Source organism: Rhinatrema bivittatum, chromosome 1 (assembly GCF_901001135.1).
Source record: "Rhinatrema bivittatum chromosome 1, aRhiBiv1.1, whole genome shotgun sequence".
Lineage (NCBI taxonomy): Eukaryota > Metazoa > Chordata > Amphibia > Gymnophiona > Rhinatrematidae > Rhinatrema > Rhinatrema bivittatum.
In genome coordinates this window covers 539,073,415-539,092,263 of record NC_042615.1, presented here as the reverse complement: position 1 = coordinate 539,092,263, position 18,849 = coordinate 539,073,415, and the positions used below count along the sequence as shown (strand labels likewise).

General features: G+C 44.0%; 1 protein-coding gene across 2 annotated transcripts in view; it reads right to left on the bottom strand.

Moving 5' to 3' along the window:
• ECPAS (Ecm29 proteasome adaptor and scaffold) overlaps window positions 1–17,850 on the bottom strand; it is a 338,465-nt gene extending 320,615 nt beyond the window's left edge. Inside the window, exon 1 of one of the 2 annotated variants that reach the window (XM_029614666.1) lies at window positions 17,750–17,850. In XM_029614666.1, coding sequence (XP_029470526.1) covers window positions 17,750–17,771 — 22 coding nt within the window. In that variant the 5' untranslated portion in view covers window positions 17,772–17,850. Of the gene's footprint in view, window positions 1–17,326; window positions 17,517–17,749 lie in introns of those variants that run through there. The other variant, XM_029614656.1, reaches the window with a different exon arrangement.
• Window positions 17,851–18,849: the final 999 nt, after the last annotated feature.

Below are 18,849 nucleotides of genomic sequence, written 5' to 3'. Positions count from 1 at the left end.
CATGGCACTCAACCAATACTCATATACACATAATAAATCCACATTCCCTACCATGCATTCTGGTTTAAACATACTACAGCTCTCACAATCAGGCTGCAGGAAACTCCTAGCACATTTAAGAATGTTAAATAAAAGCATCTGATATATGAACTAATGGAAAAATTGTAATCACATTTTCAAAGGCAAAGAGGAGATAGAATTAAGGGCTATAATGCAAGTGTGACCAGCACATGGTTAAAACATTTTCAAGTTTACAAATTCATGGAGTACATTTCACACAACCCCTCAAAGGGCCACAAGTGCTGGTCAATCAAGAGGAATAAGACTGCAAAATGACCATCTATGAGGATTTTAGCATATTCCAAGCCTACTAAGCATTTCTATTAAAAGCTGAACCCACCCTCTCACTGATGTTAGCACCATTTCATCATTAATCACCATTTATGCATCTCATGCTTTTCCAGCAAAGAGTTCAAAATGTGCTACCTAAAGCAGAGTTTGGGTTTGCAATACAAAAAGGTATACGGGTACAGCAGTAATATTATAACAAGTCTGGGTGCAATTGGAGTAACAGATAGAATAGGGTAGGTGTGAGATCACTAAAGTTTATAGTGTGGCGATTTGATTCATGAAGTTCAAGGCTTCGATAGTGAGTCAAAGGCTAATATTAATAGCCAAACTTTCAGATTTCTTTCTGAAAGTGAGAAAGTTTGGCGAAAGCCCGATATCTAAAGGTAAGAAGTTCCAAAAGAGTTGAGACCAAAGTCTTTTCTTTGTAATGTAGTCATTTTCCATGGGGCTGATACCACTAGGTGGGCTTGAGGTAGTGAGCACAGTGGGCAGGAGGGTGTATACTGTATCAATTGGTTTTTGAGGTAGGGTGGTGTCAAGCTGACTAAGTTGACTAAGTTGACGGCCAGGGCCATTATTTTGAATGTGATGCAATAGGATACTGGGAGCCAGTGCCATGATCTTAGGAGCAGGGTGAACTATGCAAGTTTACTGACAGCATCATTCGTGCTGACCAATTACATATGAGCTGCAGGCTGTGATTTAGCTTTTTTGGCAGCCTGATATGGAGGGAGTTGCATCAATCCAGGCGGGAGATTACACGGGACTGGACTCTTATGAAGACAGGGCCAGGAGCTCTCTTGGCCAGAAAAGATCAACTCAGAATATCCCATTTATCAATCTGGGCTATTCCAGCCAAAAAAATCCACAAAAACCTCTTATATCCAACCATACTGCAGTTTAAAAAGAAAAAAAAAAAAAGTTTTAATCTGACACAAAATCAGAATAACCACTTTTATACCTTACTCACACATGGAATGCCTGCTAGAAGCTTATGTGGTTTTATATAGACTGCGATAAACAGTATAGTGTGCTTTTGTAAACATTTGCCTATGTAATATTTCTATATCAGATTGTAAAAATTGAGTACCATGGGCTATGATAACAACTTATACAAAATAAAAGCTTCTCTAAACAAAGGTTTATCTGAAACTGCATATCTTGGTTGCCTTTAATAATTTAGATCAAACAGACAAAATTACTGAGGAAACAAAAAGTTAAGACCCAAAATATTAATCACTGGCAACCCAAGTTCCATGTGTTACACATCATCCAGTGCACATGATCAGTAAATGAGAAGAGGACCACATTCTACTCTACAGAAAGCAGGGCATTTATGTTCAAAAATCCTGTAGGGATCAACCAGCACAAAATTGCTTTCAAATAGCCTGCTGAAAGAACCAACAGCAAGAACAAGTTGGGAGCTTGGAAATGATCTACAACTTCTTCAGTAACCGGGATGGAGGTTATCTAATTCTTCTCTTTCAATCTCCAGCTTTTTATCATAGGTATTACCATGTAAGGTTAAATTTGGTCTTGCATGTTAATTTCTTTTCCTTGAATCCTGCTACACCAGTCCAGACTAATGGAGTATCTCTACCCACTAGCAGCTGGAGACAGAGGACACACCCTTTTAAAGTGACATCATCACTTGGTATATAGGCAACTGCTGGACTGGCAATAGCCAGTACTTCTGTCTCCAGCAGATGGTAGACACATGCTGAACTAGTGCAGTAGGATTTCTTGGCTCCCAGGTTGCAGATGGAACTTGCTGCCAAGGCAATAGTTTGTATGCTGTTTTCCCTAGTGAAGCAGGATCTCGGCTCCTAGGGTAATAATCTTTGTGATCGTTCCAATACTGGAGCTGGCCCAGATCATAGCTCCCAAGCTTCCCTTTGGGCCCTGATTGAGCAGAGGCTGGATTGTGGCTACTGAATTTCTCTCACTCAAAACAGTGGAGGTTAGTAACCCCCAACCCAATAATTCCTAACAAAATGAATGCAGCAAATCTCATTGCAATCCTCATCACGGGGCATTCCTTTCCTCTCTTTTCCATTTTGGGGGGGGGACAGTAAGACTTTAAGCACCAAAGAAAACATTTAAAACCCATAGATAGCACAGTATTTATTTATTTAAATCTTATATACCATAAAACCCAATGTTCTAGGTAGTTAACAATATAAAAACAATTAAAATAAATTAGACAAGTATGATAAAAAAAAAAAAAAAAGTGAACCTAGTAATGCTTACCATTAAATTGTGCTTACCCGATAAGTTTCTTTCCTTGGATCCTGCTAGACCAGTCATTGTGTATGGGATTTCCCCTCCTCCACAGCTGACAGAGAACACACCTCTCTAGTAACCTCTCTCTGGTGTATAAAGAGGATATGGTCCTGGACTAACACCAGTAGCCTACTGCCAAAGCACAGTGACCACTAGAAATACCCCCTGATGCCACTTTCTTGCAATACGTACTACCTGGTCCTAAGGATCGCTCTGAGTGAGTCAAGAAGTGAGACGAGTGAAGAGCAAAGAGGTGCAGACAGGTGTACCTCACAATGCTGCCAATAGCCCCAACGATTCTCTACGCCCTACTCTTCTTGGGTGGGATTTGGACTGGTCTAACAGGAATAAATGAAAGAAAATTGTCCGGTAAGCATAATTTAACGTTCTCTATCGTCCTGCTAGACCCGTTATTACATATGGGAATTACCAAAGCTGCTCCTTTTTGGGGCAGGAGGAAGACCAGGCTTACCATTCCTTACCTCGAAGGCAGCATCTGCCTTGGCCTGGGATAAACACTGTGGATCCCTAAAGGGTAGAGGATGGGAATAAATAAAAAAGCTTGGGGGTAACCTGCCCGGAGCGGCAGATACTACCTTGGGAAGCTTGCTGGGCAGACTAGATAGGCCACTTTGGTCTTTTTCTGCCGTCATTACTATGTTATGTTACTAAATGTAGCAATCAAAAGTGTACACTCTAAGGGTGCAAGAAAGACCAGGATACTGCCTTACTATTCCTTCTGAAGAAGCCGAGCTGCCTGCCCAGGATGAGGCTTGTGCCTTTGTAGGTACACCAACGATGTTACCTACTTGATCCATCTGGTAATGCTGGCATTAAAAGCCACCCACTCTTCTTGGGCGCCAACTACCATGAACAGCTTTGTCTGTTCTACGACGATGTGTTACCTTCAGATATGTCATGAGAACCTACAGTACATCTACTAGATCCAGATTTTAATTTTCTCCTACAACCACTACCGCTAAGAGCTGGAAGGGATTCCAATTAATTCACCTGGAATGCCACTACTAGTTTGGGTAGAAATGATGGAGTCAGACCTCGTGAAGTTCTTAAACACGAATATCTCTGCGGAACAGTCTACAGCTCTGAGATGCATCTTCACCAAGCAAACTCCTTAGGGGAAACAAGTGTTCCAAGACAAGTCCTCCGCAGATGGTGGACTTAATGGCTCAAGGGACTGTCTGCCCAGAGTCTTCAGCCCCTGAACGCAGTCCCACCAGGGCGTACCTGGGCGAAATGGTGGTGTAATGTGCCTTACCCCCTGTGTCTGGAAGTCCAGCTATTGGGGTGCCTTTACTTGCCCCCTATAGTGCGCTATGGCTGCTACTTAGACCTACAAAACCCTGGTTTGCCAGCTGTTTGTCCAGGCTGGCCTGCCGGAGATCCAATTCATGAGATGATTACTTTCTGGAGAGAAGTGTCCTGCTTAGAGCAGTACTTCTTAATTCTCCAAATATGACATATGGCAGAACATTTCCAACTCCTCTAGCCTATCTTCTCATTTTCGCCATTCCCACAGGCCACTGGCTGGCTAGCAGGAATATATTATTCATTTATATGTAACAACTCCTGCTTCCTGGAGATTGCAAGTACACCTCAAAAGCACCTGTGCTGCCCAATGATAGATTAGAATCTCTCATGGAACATTTGTGGCCTCCAAGAGACACAAAATCAGATCAGTGGGGTTTGAAAAATCCACTCGCCTGCAATATCTTCAGCATCAAATCTGTGCCCCAGAGGAGTTTTCAGCTTTAACTGGTGCTTGGGAGGAGGAGGAGAATGTGGAGAAGAGGAGTGTGAGAGGGTAGATACTGAAAGAGAAGAGACGAGAGAAAGAAAGGACAGAAGGAGGAGGAGGAAAGAGCAACAGGCCTACAGGAGAGAAAGGATAAAGGCTGTGCAAGCTCCAGAGAAGAAATTCTCTCACTACCACCCATAGGAGGGGATGGTGGCTGGAGCACACAGAGAGTGTAATAGGTCCCTTACAGTTAAGTCTTGAAGGAATTTTTCCAAACGCTGCAGATCTGCCCAGCATCCTAAATGACGACTAACCGTGCTTATAGAAAAGCAACAAACACTAAAAGCCACTGCTTCAACACAGTCCAAACCCACACAGAAGTCCGTGAATGCCAGAAAGATTTTCACAGAGGCATGCAGCGAGTCAGCATTGTACCGTAAGGGTCACTGCCATCAGTCACCTTAACCTGGAGTAATAGCAACAATTACTTTAATACATAAAAGTGCTTCTCTCAGGTGCTGCTGCTGCTCCTGCCTCCTCCCACAGCTTGATGGTTATTAGAGAAAGTGCTCACAACAGAGAGGAGTAGGGAGCACTCACCTGTGGTTAAAGAGAGAAAGGAGCACAAGCAATGTGGTGAAGAGAAATAGCCAGTCAGGGCTCAATGCAGGAGGAGGAATAGGAGCAAAAGCAGACCCATGAGGCCGGGGAAGAAACCACGTGATAGTTACATTCAACCAATCCTTTTACATGGGAGTGAAGTCTGGGGCTCTACTATTAATTAGCCCCAAACTGTACAGAATGAGACCGAACCCCAATAAAAACCCTGCACCACCAGTTCTGTCACAGTCTGTGTCCACTGATACACCCCCCCCCCCCAAAACAATTGGCGCAGAGCAGAACTAGGACATTTCCCCATTAATATTCACCATGTAAAACAAAAACATTCAAATGCTGGCATCACCTCAGTAATAGTAATACAACCTCCCTCCACTATCAGGCACTGTGAACTAACAAAAAAAAAACCACTCGGCACCTATGTAGCAAACCTACCACACCAAATCAGAATCAACCGCCAAGACTCACAGTAACAACCCTACCGATGAAAACGCAGCACTGCAAATATTACAACAGGCCCTGGAAGAGCCTGTTGTAATGTGTACGAGCCACACTGCTATTGATTTCCACACCGATGCTACCGGTTAGCTCAATACCTTCCCTCCATCACATTCCGAATACAAACAGGCCTTCAAATGCACAAGTGACCACAAATTAGAAATAGAAAGGGGTGAAAAAAAAAAAAACTGAACTGGAAACTCCAAGGTACACTCCACATGCAGTGTAACACTGGAGAAGTCAGAACTGAAAGGCATTTCCTCCTGAACTGTGCAAAATACAAAGATATCAGAGATGCACATTTCCCAAAAGTAACAGTGAAAATCAAAGACAGAATGGGTAAACAGGAGCCACAGCAGCAGCTATAGCAGCAAAATGTCATATTCTCCCACCTGGCCAGAAATGTAATCTGACCAGAGATCTCCCAAATCCTGGAATTCTCCTTATATTTGTACTTTCTATACTTTGTAATATTATTCTACTGGGTGTAAATTCCCAGGCACCAAATCACCCACATATCTAAAACTTAGTGCCTAATGCTGCTACTGGCCTGACGGTAGAAGCCGTGGTTGCATCAGCAGCACCAGACCCAGGAAGAATTGCAAGGAAACGAGACTACTCCCCTACCAACCCCGAAAACAGGCTGCAAGGAGAGAAGAAAAAACCAAAAAATAAAGTGTAAAGCACAGAAAAGCAAACATTAGATCAAACTGACAAAAATACATAGAAACCCGGTAGAGAAGCAAAAAAAAAAGAAAAAAAAATGAATTGCAAAAAAAATTCGTATGAGCTTTTTTCCTAAAAATAATTTTGCACTAGATCCTTAAGTTAAATGGGTGGGGGAGGGGGGGAATCATTTTAATTCTGGGCTAGATCCCTGTGCTTTCTGGGAAAACATTTTCAAGCTTTGAGAGATACTTGCCAAAATGACTAGTCGAAACCAACAAATGGAAAAGTCCATCCACACAAAGTGCTCCCTGCCTTCACCTCTCCAGTCCCATCAGTGTACACTGTTTCCTATTGTTTTTGTTTATACTGCTCAATGAGACTTGTTAGCTAATATGTTTACATTACAATGTTAATTTTGATCTAGTTTACCCTTTTCCAAGTTCCACAACCTTGTTCTATGTAATGCCTCTAGGCAAAAATTTATGTTCAGTTTCAATGTAAACCGATGTGATCTGTATTTCATACAGGAACACCGGTATAAAATAAATCTAAAAATAAATAAATAAATTAGTGTGCGCTATCAGCTGGTAGGGCCTGCAGTAAGCATATAAGTGGGTGGCATCATTTGATGGCACCAAGATGGAAAAAGCATGCAGAGATCAGAAAACCAGAGAATGCTTTCCGGGCGTGTAGGATATTCCTGTGCGACTGCCGCCATGAGAGTCTCCTTGGTTTGATTTCTTCTACTCAAGTAAAAAGATGTATATTTACTCTCTACCCTTCAGCCGCTCATCAAGTTTTTGTCTGGTGTTCTCGTTATTTTTTTCCTTTTGTCAGTGTGTTTTTCCCTTTTCGTAAGAGTCTCCCATAGTAATAAATGTTTTGTTTTTTTTCTTCAAGATGTGTGTTCTACCTACCCTAGGCCCTCCCCACAATATGCACAGCAAACCGGGCTCCAAATGATGCCCCTGCTGTTCCTACAAGATAAATGTTATCTGGTCAGGAGAGCGACATATTTGCTGCTTAGACCCATCGCATTATGTACCTAACTGCACTACCTGTGCCTGAATGAGTCCCAGAGCCAGAAAATCTAGAAGTTATACTGAAAGAATTTTTATGTTTTCCTCAAGCCTCCAGATCAGCAAGAGGAACCCATCATCAGCTGAGGGACCATCACTTAAATCAGACAAGTTAGAGTCTTCTTATGCTAGCCGCCAAAACTTGGAGGAGTCTTAAGTCCAGGTATTCTTCCCTCTCTAGCAAAGGGGGACAGAAGTGTTGCACTCTTCACTGCCGAAGCATGCAGCAGCCAAAGCAAGTCCTGTTGGTGTCAACACCACATTGGTGCACAGGAGCATGCCTTGGGCACCATCATTCTTTGGCAGAGATGTTCAGTCTGCACCATAGTCAAGTAAAAAGGTACCACATCCTTGTCAACGTCAACAACTTCTTGGCATCAAGATTCAAAATGTTGATGCCAATCAAACAAAAAAAAAAAAAAACTAAAAAAAAAAACTTTTAGTTCATTCTGAATCTATTACTGCAAACCAATCTGTGCCAGATCTAGTTCCTGGGATTTCTGCTGTCAAAACAAGAGCTTCATCCATTCATGATGAAAACGTGGCTTGACTTAGTAAAATAGTTATTGACTAATACACCAGATTCTCCACCTCCTCCATCCCAGCTGGAACAAGTTTCTTCCGTTTTGGAGTCCATGGAGTTGTGTAGATGGGCAGACTAGATTGGCCACAAGATCTCTTTCTGCCATCATGTTTCTCTATGTTATTGGCCCATAGTGTACGTTCCTTCTAGACCCACAGGAAATGTGGTAAAGCACAAAATGTTCAAAACTTTTTTTTTTTTAAACTCTCTCCATGAAATCTGCTCCCACAGTTCCTTTCTGGCTGCAAAATAATTAGGACACCCAAAAGACACCAAATCAGCTCCCACCAAATGCCCCAGAAAGTGGTCATTTTCAACACGTAGAGTGAGCAATAAACGCTAGGTAATTATAGAGAGGATACTTATCCTGAAAATGAGCTTGCTGTAGGTTGCTTCAAAAGATAATGTAGACACAGAGGGGACAATTTTTTTTTTACTTGGATCTCAAAACTGTATGCAGGCCTGAAGGTGAATAGGGGCTGTTCAGATGCTTTTCCTTTAAATACAGGGATGACCCCCCCATCCCCACCATTTGTTTATCAATAAGACTCTGGCAGAAAAAGTTAGACAGAATCAGGATGTTAACAGGGTTAGCATGGCATTCTGTTTAGGATTTCCAACCCTCATAATACAATCCCAAAACTCTTAAAGGAGTAGAACAACTATGGAAAAGTCACAGGGTCCAAAATGAATCTGAGGCCCTAAATATAAAGTTTACTGATAAATTAAATTTCTCCCAAACTGTCATGCCCTCTTATCGATTTTAAAGAGAGTGGGGTAAATCAACTGACATGAGAGTTCTCTCTTCACTGCTATCTTGATTCCTAGGAGCACAATGATTTTGTTGCCCGTTTAAATAAAAAAAAAGAAGACAAGAAGGTATTAAGTGTTAGGTTAAGTAAATTTTATATTCAGGGCCTTTTATTTTGGACCCTTTACTTTTACCATCAGATTTCAAGTCAGTCTTTCAGGCATAAAGGGCTCAATGATATGGATTACTACAGTGCCCTAAGAACATAAGAAAATGCCATACTGGGTCAGACCAAGGGTCCATCAAGCCCAGCATCCTGTTTCCATTAGGGGTCAATCAAGGGTACAAATACCTGGCAAGTACCCAAACACTAAACAGATCCCATGCTACTAATGCCAGTGGCTATTCCCTAAGTCAACTTGATTAATAGCAGTTAATGGATTTCTCTTCCAAGAACTTATCTAACTCTTTTTAAACCCAACTACACTAACTGCACTAACCACATCCCCTGGCAACAAATTCCAGAGCTTGATTGTGCATTGTGTGAAAAAGAATTCTCTCAGATTAGTTTTAAATGTGCTACATGCTAACTTCATGGAGTGCCCCCTAGTCTTGTATTTGGGATTGCTATCTTCCAAGCTCCATGCACTGCAAGTCGCACAAAATTCCACTACTCGAATTCTGACTAATATTAGTATGTAACAGATTTTCCCAGTCCTTTGAAATCTGCACTGGCTCCCAATCGAAGCCAGAGTGAAACAATGTTGTTTCAATCCAGAACCTCCAGGGAAGCGTTCTCTGAAATGCTCCCTGTTCCACGCGCAGGTCTCCAGGGGCAGGCAGAGCTCCAGAGTCTCAATGCGTGGATGAGACAATGGTGCAGGGAAGAGGGATTCAGTTTTGTAAGGAATTGGGGAACCTTTTCCAAACGGATGGACTCCACCTTAACCAGGGTGGAACCAGGCTGCTAGCGCTAACCTTTAAAAAGGAGATTGATTTAGTTTAAAAGCTGCTCTAAGGGGAAAGCAGACAGTCGCTCAGCAGCTCATGGTTCAGAGGGAGGTAATTTTGAAGGATACTAATGAAACATTAGTTAGGGCATCCCGACAGAGAGGTTCCAATAATAAGAAAAGTAGTCCAAGTCCCTACAATTAAAAGAACTCACCTCATCTAAAAGATTTCAATTTAGCCCTGTCAACTGAAAAGCAACTGAAAAGCAGAATGTTAACACAAAACAAAAAAAACACCCTTTGAAATGTTTGTATGCTAATGCCAGAAAACTTAGAAGTAAGATGGGAGCATTAGAGTGTATAGCAGTGAATGATAAGACTTAATTGGCATCTCAGAGACCTGGTGGAAAGAGGATAACCAATGATATAATTTGTACCCTGGTATAGCACTATCAGAATGACAGAGAGGAGCATCTTAGTGGCAGGGTGACTATGTCCGGGATGGCATAGAGAGCAACAGAATAAAGATCCTGCATGAGACTAAATGCACAGTCGAATCTTTATGGGTAGAAATCCCTTGTGTGTTGGGGAAGAGTATAGTGATAGGAGTATACTACCGTCCACCTGGCCAAGATGGTGAGACAGACAATGAAATGCTAAGAGAAATTAGGGAAGCTAAATATTGGTAGTGCAACAATAATGGGAGATTTCAATTACCAGACCCAAAAACACCACAGAGCAGGAGAACTGCACTTCAATAATATCCAAAGACGAGAGTGCAGAATAAAGTAAGTCCAAACCACAAGGTAAATCAAAACAGCTCTAGGGAGCCTGAAATTTTTTAATTCTTTTTTAAATGGCAACTCCACTGACTTGCAATCACACCACAGTATAGACCGCGTCCCCCGACACGGTCCCGTGTTTCGCTAAGGGCTGCATCGGGGGGGAGCAACAAGGTTATCAAGGCACTGTAAATAAACATACAAGGGTTAGGACATAAACTGGACAAAGCCGACATGTTAATACTATTTCAGATTCAAATAAATCGCATACCTGAATGCAGAGCAGTTTCAAAAATGGCAGGGAGCGCGTCCATCTTAACTGCAGACAGGTATTTAAACCTACCGGAGTGAGCGCGAAACTCAGGTTGACAGGTCACATGGTCATTAGGGGCCAATCAGCGTGGCCCCCGTTCCTGAGGCGCAACTAGCAGTGCATACAGCAAGCAATCTCTGGTGACCCCACACTCTCTATGTGAACAGATGCCATTCCAATTCACGATTGAGCCCTTTCGGGGCTACTGTATCGAGGCGGAAAATCCACCTCTGCTCAATTCTTCCCAACTGTTCATTATAATTCCCACCGCGCGGGGACCGAGGAACAACCTCAATGATGGAAAAGACTAAGTCGGAAAGAGAGTGTGAATGTTGAGCCCAGTGTGTTCCCACCCGCACGGTGGGAATTATAATGAACAGTTGGGAAGAATTGAGCAGAGGTGGATTTTCCGCCTCGATACAGTAGCCCCGAAAGGGCTCAATCGTGAATTGGAATGGCATCTGTTCACATAGAGAGTGTGGGGTCACCAGAGATTGCTTGCTGTATGCACTGCTAGTTGCGCCTCAGGAACGGGGGCCACGCTGATTGGCCCCTAATGACCATGTGACCTGTCAACCTGAGTTTCGCGCTCACTCCGGTAGGTTTAAATACCTGTCTGCAGTTAAGATGGACGCGCTCCCTGCCATTTTTGAAACTGCTCTGCATTCAGGTATGCGATTTATTTGAATCTGAAATAGTATTAACATGTCGGCTTTGTCCAGTTTATGTCCTAACCCTTGTATGTTTATTTACAGTGCCTTGATAACCTTGTTGCTCCCCCCCGATGCAGCCCTTGGCGAAACACGGGACCGTGTCGGGGGACGCGGTCTATACTGTGGTGTGATTGCAAGTCAGTGGAGTTGCCATTTAAAAAAGAATTAAAAAATTTCAGGCTCCCTAGAGCTGTTTTGATTTACCTTGTGGTTTGGACTTACTTTATTCTGCACTCTCATCTTTAGATTTCAATTACCCCAATATTGACTGGGTAAATGTAACATCAGGACATGCTAGAGAGATAAAGTTCCTGGATGAAATAAATGAGTTTTATGGAGCAATTGGTTCAGGAACAGACAAGAGAGGGAGCAATTTTAGATCTAATTCTCAGAGGAGCACAGGATTTTGTGAGAGAGGTAACAGTGGTGGGGCTGCTTGGCAATTGTGATCATATGATCAAATTTGAATTAATGACTGGAAAATGACAGTAAGTAAAATCCACAACTGTAGCACTAAACTTTCAAAAGGGAAAACTTTGAGACAATGGGAAAAATAGTTTAAAAAAAAAAAAACTGAAAGATGCAGCTACAAAGATAAAAAGTGGGCAACAGACATGGACATTGTTAAAAAAAATACCATCCTAAAAGCATAGAAAAGAAAGAAACCAAACATAGACATGGCAGACCCAGCTAACTTTAGACCAATATCCAACCTCCCTTTCCTGGCTAAGCTTTGAGAGAGTAGTCAACCTACAGCTCGTTGATCATCTTGAAAATAATAACCTCCTCTACCCGTCCCAATTCGGCTTCAGGAAATCTTTCAATACTGAAACCCTTTTACTATCCTTATCTCACACAATCCTTAGGGGTATGGACAAGGGTCAATCATTTATTCTCACCTTATTAGACATTTCCTCAGACTTTGACACCGTCAGCCACAATATTCTGATTGAACGCCTCACCGACAGGCCGATTCAGTAAAGTCCGTGGGAGAGCGGACGAATGCCCGCTCTCCCGGTGAGCGCACAGGCCACTCTCCTGTGTGCGCGATTCTGTATTTAAATGAGGCCCGGCAGTAGAAACGGGCAAAAGAAGGCGCTAGGAACAGTAGCGCATCCCTAGCGCCTCCTTTTTGACAGAAGCGGCGGCTGTCAGCGGGTTTGTCAGCCGAAGCTCAATTTTACCGGTGTCGGTCCTCGAGCCCACTGACAGCCATGGGCTCGGAAACCGGACGCCGGCAAAATTGAGCTCTCCCGCGGACTTTACTGAATCGGCCTGAAAGTGAGCAAAATCTAGCCAGGGATAAAAAATGAGTGTTGGGGGGAATGGGTGGATGATTCTTATAAGGTTGGAGTGCCCAAAGATTGAATCCTGCTGGAAAACGGTTCAAGAATGGCTAAGGAAAGTAACAGACTACCATGCAAGCCTAAGGTGTTTTGTTGTGGGGGTTTGTTTGTTTTTTTTGTTTTGTTTTTTTTCACTGGGGCTGCCTTTACATAGGTTCTATGGTCAGAAAGGTAAACTAAATCACACAAATGTAACCACAAAATGTGAGACTTTGGTTCAAATCTGGTCCAAAGGGGTCTGAAAGCTACATATTACTAAAACCTTTATAAGCCGCCTTCCTGGCCCTTGATACACGAAGCTGTCCATCGAGGTGTACAGAATTTAAAAAAAAATTATCACATGCTATCAGGGTAAAAGATGAAGGTGATTCAGCATGACAGAGTTATCCAGTTTGAAAAGACTTAGAGGTCCTTTCAATTAATGTGAGATAAAGAGAAAGTGGTTTAACATCAGAAGAGATTTCTGTAACAGGTGTGTAATGTCACTATGTGCATGTGATCAAGTCTAACAAAGGAGATTGCGTATCCAATACAGCTTTGATATGGTACGGTCTTGTGTGTGGTGGGGAGGATTCATTTGGGGAATGGATTAAAGAGATGATCGGTATAATTACTGGGATTTTACTTTACTTTACTGTTGTGGGAAGTGGAGATTAAAACATAAAAAAGTGTCTAATCAAGCAAACTATTGGAGCTGGAAGGTCAAGACTGTTGCAATACAAATTGTTTGTGAAGAGTTTGTTAAAAATGTCAATAAAAATGGATTTAAAGAGAAAGCAAAGCAAATTTTGTGTTTTTTTAAAAAAAAAGGCTAAAAACAGAAAAAAATCAGAAATAAGGAAAAAATACTTTGGCCTGGATACTGGCACTTAAGTTTTCTAAATATTTTTCCAACCTTGATTACTATTACTATTTTTTCCTCTTTCTATTTGTTAATCACTTTGTGTATACCTTTGGCAACACATACAAACTGTTATGCCAATAAAGTTTCCTGAACGTGAAGCTGGTGACAGGGAAGCAGAACAGAAAGAAGGGCAGACATATTGAAAAGAAAAGAAGCAAGGGGTGACTCAGCATTTTCTGGGACACATGGCAATCCCAGCAATGAGCTGCTTTGCACCCCTTTCCTTCATGTTACCCTTCAAGTGCCTGTATGGAAATTTCTGGCACATCATATACACCAGAAAATGCTGATTATATTTTTCTGACACCCCCCCTCACTCACTCACTCTATGGTTCCTGCTAATCCCCAAATCTGAGAGAGAGGAGTGAAAATTATTCTGGCTAGTTCAGTTGGAGCTGAAAATTTCTGCCTTGATTTGTTTACAGCAAGATCATTTTTAGGCTATTGTGAATGCTGCAACTTCACTGGACAAGGTGCCTGGAGACCCAACACTTCATACTTCTTAACACTACTTGCCCAGCGGTAGAGAAAATTTCTACAGGGCCAGGCAGTCAGCTTTCATTCCTGTACAACACAGATGCTACTGCAGACTGGCAAAATGGGATCCAGCAGGGGTTCTCCAAGGCCCCACCTGCAGAATGTGTGGAACAAGCCAGCTAACCATAAAGACAGCCCTGAAAGGAGGAGCACAGGCAGGGTTCCCAAGGCCTCACCAAAATAGGTATACTTGGGGTGGAGGCATGAGTGCTAGAACCGAATTGCCCCTCCCCAAACCAAGCAGGAAAACTACACCTATGCTCACAAACAGAAGACAAAGAGCAGCACCAGTAAGAATATTCAAGAGCCACCAGACCAAGGTGAGAAGAAATAGCAATAGCAGGGATCTTTAGGCCCAGAGAGCAAGAGGCAAGAAGAAGCAACACGATCTAGCAGTAGAGCAGATAGGGCCGCTCTAATTCTAACAACAAAGGAAGATGAAGATGAGGAGGAGCAGTGCACCACGGTGCTAGTTAAGGAGCTGAGTCTCCCACAGCCTGTAAACTATCTAGAAGCCTTTTGCTCAAAGACAGATGGGGATGGGGATGGGGGTGGGGGTGGGAGAGTAAGATGTAAATGGAGGGACTAGAGTGTGCAGGAGCAAAGCTGGCAGGAAAGTCAAAGGGGCAAGAGACACATGGGTGTAGAGCAGAGCTTTCCAAACTTTTCATGTTGGTGACACACTTTTTAGACAAACATAATTTCGTGACACAGTAATTCAGTCTACCAGCAAACCAGAAGTTAAAGGTTAAACGAACAAAATGTATTTCAACAATTTATGTATGTTTCCTTAAATATATACATAAATAAAATGTTTCACAACACAACCTATCTCATAATAAATATTTGCAGGCTTCCACTTCCTCCATGCTGATCTCGTACATTGTGAGGTCGGCATAGAGAAAGTGCTACTCTTGCACATTCCCAAAGATTACATGTGCCAATCACTAAAAAGTAATTTTTTTTTTTTACCTTTGCTGTCTGATCTTAGTTTTCTAATCGGTTGGTCACAGGCTTTTTTTTCCACCTTTCCTTTCTTGTTTTTTTGCCAATTCCTTTTACAGGGTCTTTTTTTCTATTTCTTTTCTCTCCATCTGTCTTCCCTCAAACACACAATCAGGTTCTCATTCTCACACGCTATCTCACACACACAGGCTCTCACTCACATGCAATCTCACACATCCACAGCTCTCACTCTCACATGCCTCTCTCATACATACATACATACTGTCTCTCTCGTGCACATGCTGTCTCACTCTCACACACACAGGCTCTCTCACGCCTACATGCTCTCTTGCTCAAGCACAGGCTCTCACTGGCACATGCTGTCCCTCTGCACGGGTTGCCGAAGGATGGGCTCTTCAGAGGCCCTGATCTTCCCTGACCGTGACATGGGATCTGCAGCGGCCCTGCTATCGGGTTTCCTCCTCTTCTCGGGCTGCTGCGACGTGGGATCCGCAGCAGCCCTATCGGGTTTCCTCCTCTTCTCGGGCCGTCTCGACGTGGGATCCGCAACGGCCCATTAATGCTGCTCTTCTTCTGAATGCAGCAGATGCTCCTCCTCCTTCCTGCCCACGCGGCTCCGGCAACGTTTTTCTTCCAGGGCTGTACAGGCAGGAAGAAGGAGGAGTGAACGTGACACTTTTCTTCGGGCCGTGGTGATGTAAGCTCCACCACTGCCCACCGATCTTCCTGCTATAGTTCCCTGCTTCCGCCGGCCCTGTGGACCGGGCGACACACCTCCACACTACAGGCGACACACTAATGTGTCCCAACACACACTCTGGAAAGCTCTGGTGTAGAGAAATGGGATCTAGACCAAGAAGGGGATGTCAAAATAAGATGGGACAAGATTGTTCCCCATGTCCTGCCCCCACCCACAGTTGACATCAATTTCATATCAGAAGGGACAGACTAATTCAATCCTGGTTTTACCCCAGTACATGCAGGGACAGGTCACCTGACTATATATACCTTGGCAGCTAAATTTTAAATTGGCTATAAAGATACTACAAAAAAAAAAAAAGATGTTTCATTGTTGCATACCGAGCTGTTATTGGTGGGCAAATACAATCCCCCAATAAAAGTACTATTAAAATTATATGGGAGTGAGATCTGGGATCTATCACTAACCCCAATATTGCAACATGCCCTAGAACACCAATACATGACATACTGGGAAACAGAACAAGCAGGACTGCTACACATTCCTGCACAGAAAATGCAGGCTAGTAGAATACCTTATCTCAGTTGCAAATGGGGGGGGGGGGGGGGGGGGGGGGAAGAGAGACCTCACCAAATACAGGACAAATGATCACAGATTAGAGATAAAAAGGATGCAGATAAAAACTAAAATGGAAACCCCACTAAGACAGGCTGTACCCAATGTAACACTAAAGAAATAGAAACAGAAATTAATTTCCTCTTGTGCTGTGCAGAATTTCCCAAAGACAGAAAAAAAAAATCTAAACCTTCCCACAAAAGAACGAGCAACAAAAACTCTTTATAATTAAGGGAAAAGGAGAAACAACAACAAAATATGCGGTATTCTGCCACCAGGCCAGAAATGAAACCTCACCAGGGACAACACGGGCCGGCACCAACACCAAAGACACGTCCCTGATGCTGTACTTCCCGTGGCCTATACCTTTACCTGATTTATTACCATTTTATAATAATGTTTTCCCTTTCTTTTCCTACCCTTTTTTTTTTTTTTTTTGCAATTATTCTATATACTGTATTACTTCGGCAACACGTGTAACAATTGTCATGCCAATAAAGTTATTTGGAATCCGAAATCTGATATCCTTCAGCAAAGCAGCTCCACGCCTGCCCCGAGTGTAAGCCGGATCCGGCTCTGCCTGTCCCCCCCCCACCCCACCCTCTGACAGAGCAGAGAACCCGAGGAGCCCCGATCCCCCCCCCTGCAGGCGCGGAGCCGAGAGCCCCAAACTGGAACCGGCACCGGGGCAAACGCCCTCTGCTGCCGGTGACTTCTGATGGAGAGGGGGAAAAAAAAACCCACACACACAAAGTTGTCTCGATGAGGGCCAAGGGCAGCGCTGATACATCGGGCAGGGGCAGGGGCAAGGCTTGCACCCCCCCCCCAGCCGTGACTGTGCAAGATCGGAGGCGAGCGCCGCGGAGGCCCCGAGCTCAGCCCCGACCTCGCCCAGCCCCGCTCGGCACTTACTGAGCTCGTCCTGGGCGGCGGCGGCCGCCGCTGCTGCAGCCATGGTCTTCCGGGCCTCGTTCGCCGCTTCCTCTTTCCCTTTGTTGCCCCCGATCAGGCGGTGACTCGCCCGCTTCCTGCCCGTCTAGGCCCGGTGGAGGGGACGCCGCTCCCCGTCCGCCCCACCCCACAAAAAAAAAAAAAAAGGCAGCACGGCCAGCTCTCTAGGCTCCAGCTCACTCCTCACTTTCGCTTTATATTTAGAAAGCGCTGAGCCATCGCCCCTGCCCCGGCTCTACTCCTCCTTTCCCCTTAACTCCCTCCTCTCGCTCTGCAACTCAACGCAAGAGCTGCACGGGGCGGAGGGAGCAGCTGCAGCAGCAGCTCCTGGCCCGGGGGAGAGGGGGCTGCGCCGACTTTAATTTGCCTCGGCAGAAAGCTGACCTGAGTCCATGTGGGTGTCCATGGCCGGCGTTGGATGCAGCTCCTCCGGCAGCGTGCGGCTCTCCTGGGACCCGGGGGGGGGGGGGTGGGAAGAGGAGGCTCCTTAGATCCTAACGCTTCCCAGAGAGAGAGGAAAGATAAGAGGCAAGGCTTACAGTCCTCACCCCCTGCTGTCATTGCACAGAAACATACCTGGGCACATGGGAACACCTCTGTAATGTAATTTCAGTTTGGGGATCAGGCCATTCTACTGGTGAGACTAGTACTCTATGTGTCACATTATACAGGGAAAAAACATACTACAGTAACATCTTTGAAAGGTCATAGGACTCCCACTCTAGAATAATAATGGTCAGTGACATAAAACTGTTGCCTTTCCACAGCCTTCGGTGCCATACACTTGCTACTTATTCCCACAGTGCTATTACAGGTAGAATACCTTGAGGTTTGAAATCTTTCTCCTGCTGCTGTCAGCTGCTACTCTTCTTTTAATCTTGATTTTCTTGGATAATCACAATGTTCCCTTACTTTATGACTCACCTGCAAGTTAGCTTGTGACTCCCGGGGGCAGCTGTCATTCAGGAGAGGCAAGATGATCACTGGAGGGAAATGGGTGAACAATTATATGCTGCATGGGATTGCCAGCATTCCATGTTAATTAATTTTATGACCACCAAATGTATGAATGGAGCAGAACTGACAAAAACTTTGATAAGGGATTGGGAGGAGCCAAGGCCACTTGATAAGATATTGGTAGCACATCACTGGTAATGATGGAAGTGAGGAAAAAAGGGCTGGTGCAACCTACTTTTTGGAACTGTGCAAACAATTACTGTGCTGCCCCCCCACATTCTAATGTAGCCCTTCACAAATTTGAGTTTTTTTATTTCCCCCAGCAATAACTTTATGAATGTCTGAACACCATTTACAGATGTCCAGTGCAGCAGGCTTAGAACAAGGCTACCAGATTTCTGGTGGGCATATCTAGGGCATTTCTTCCCCAAAATGCTAGGTAGTGAGCACGCAGCTCAATGAGGGCAGGGCCTTGGGAGGCTTGTCCAGTGGACTGTCCCCATGGAAAATTGTAGTACTCTCAAAAT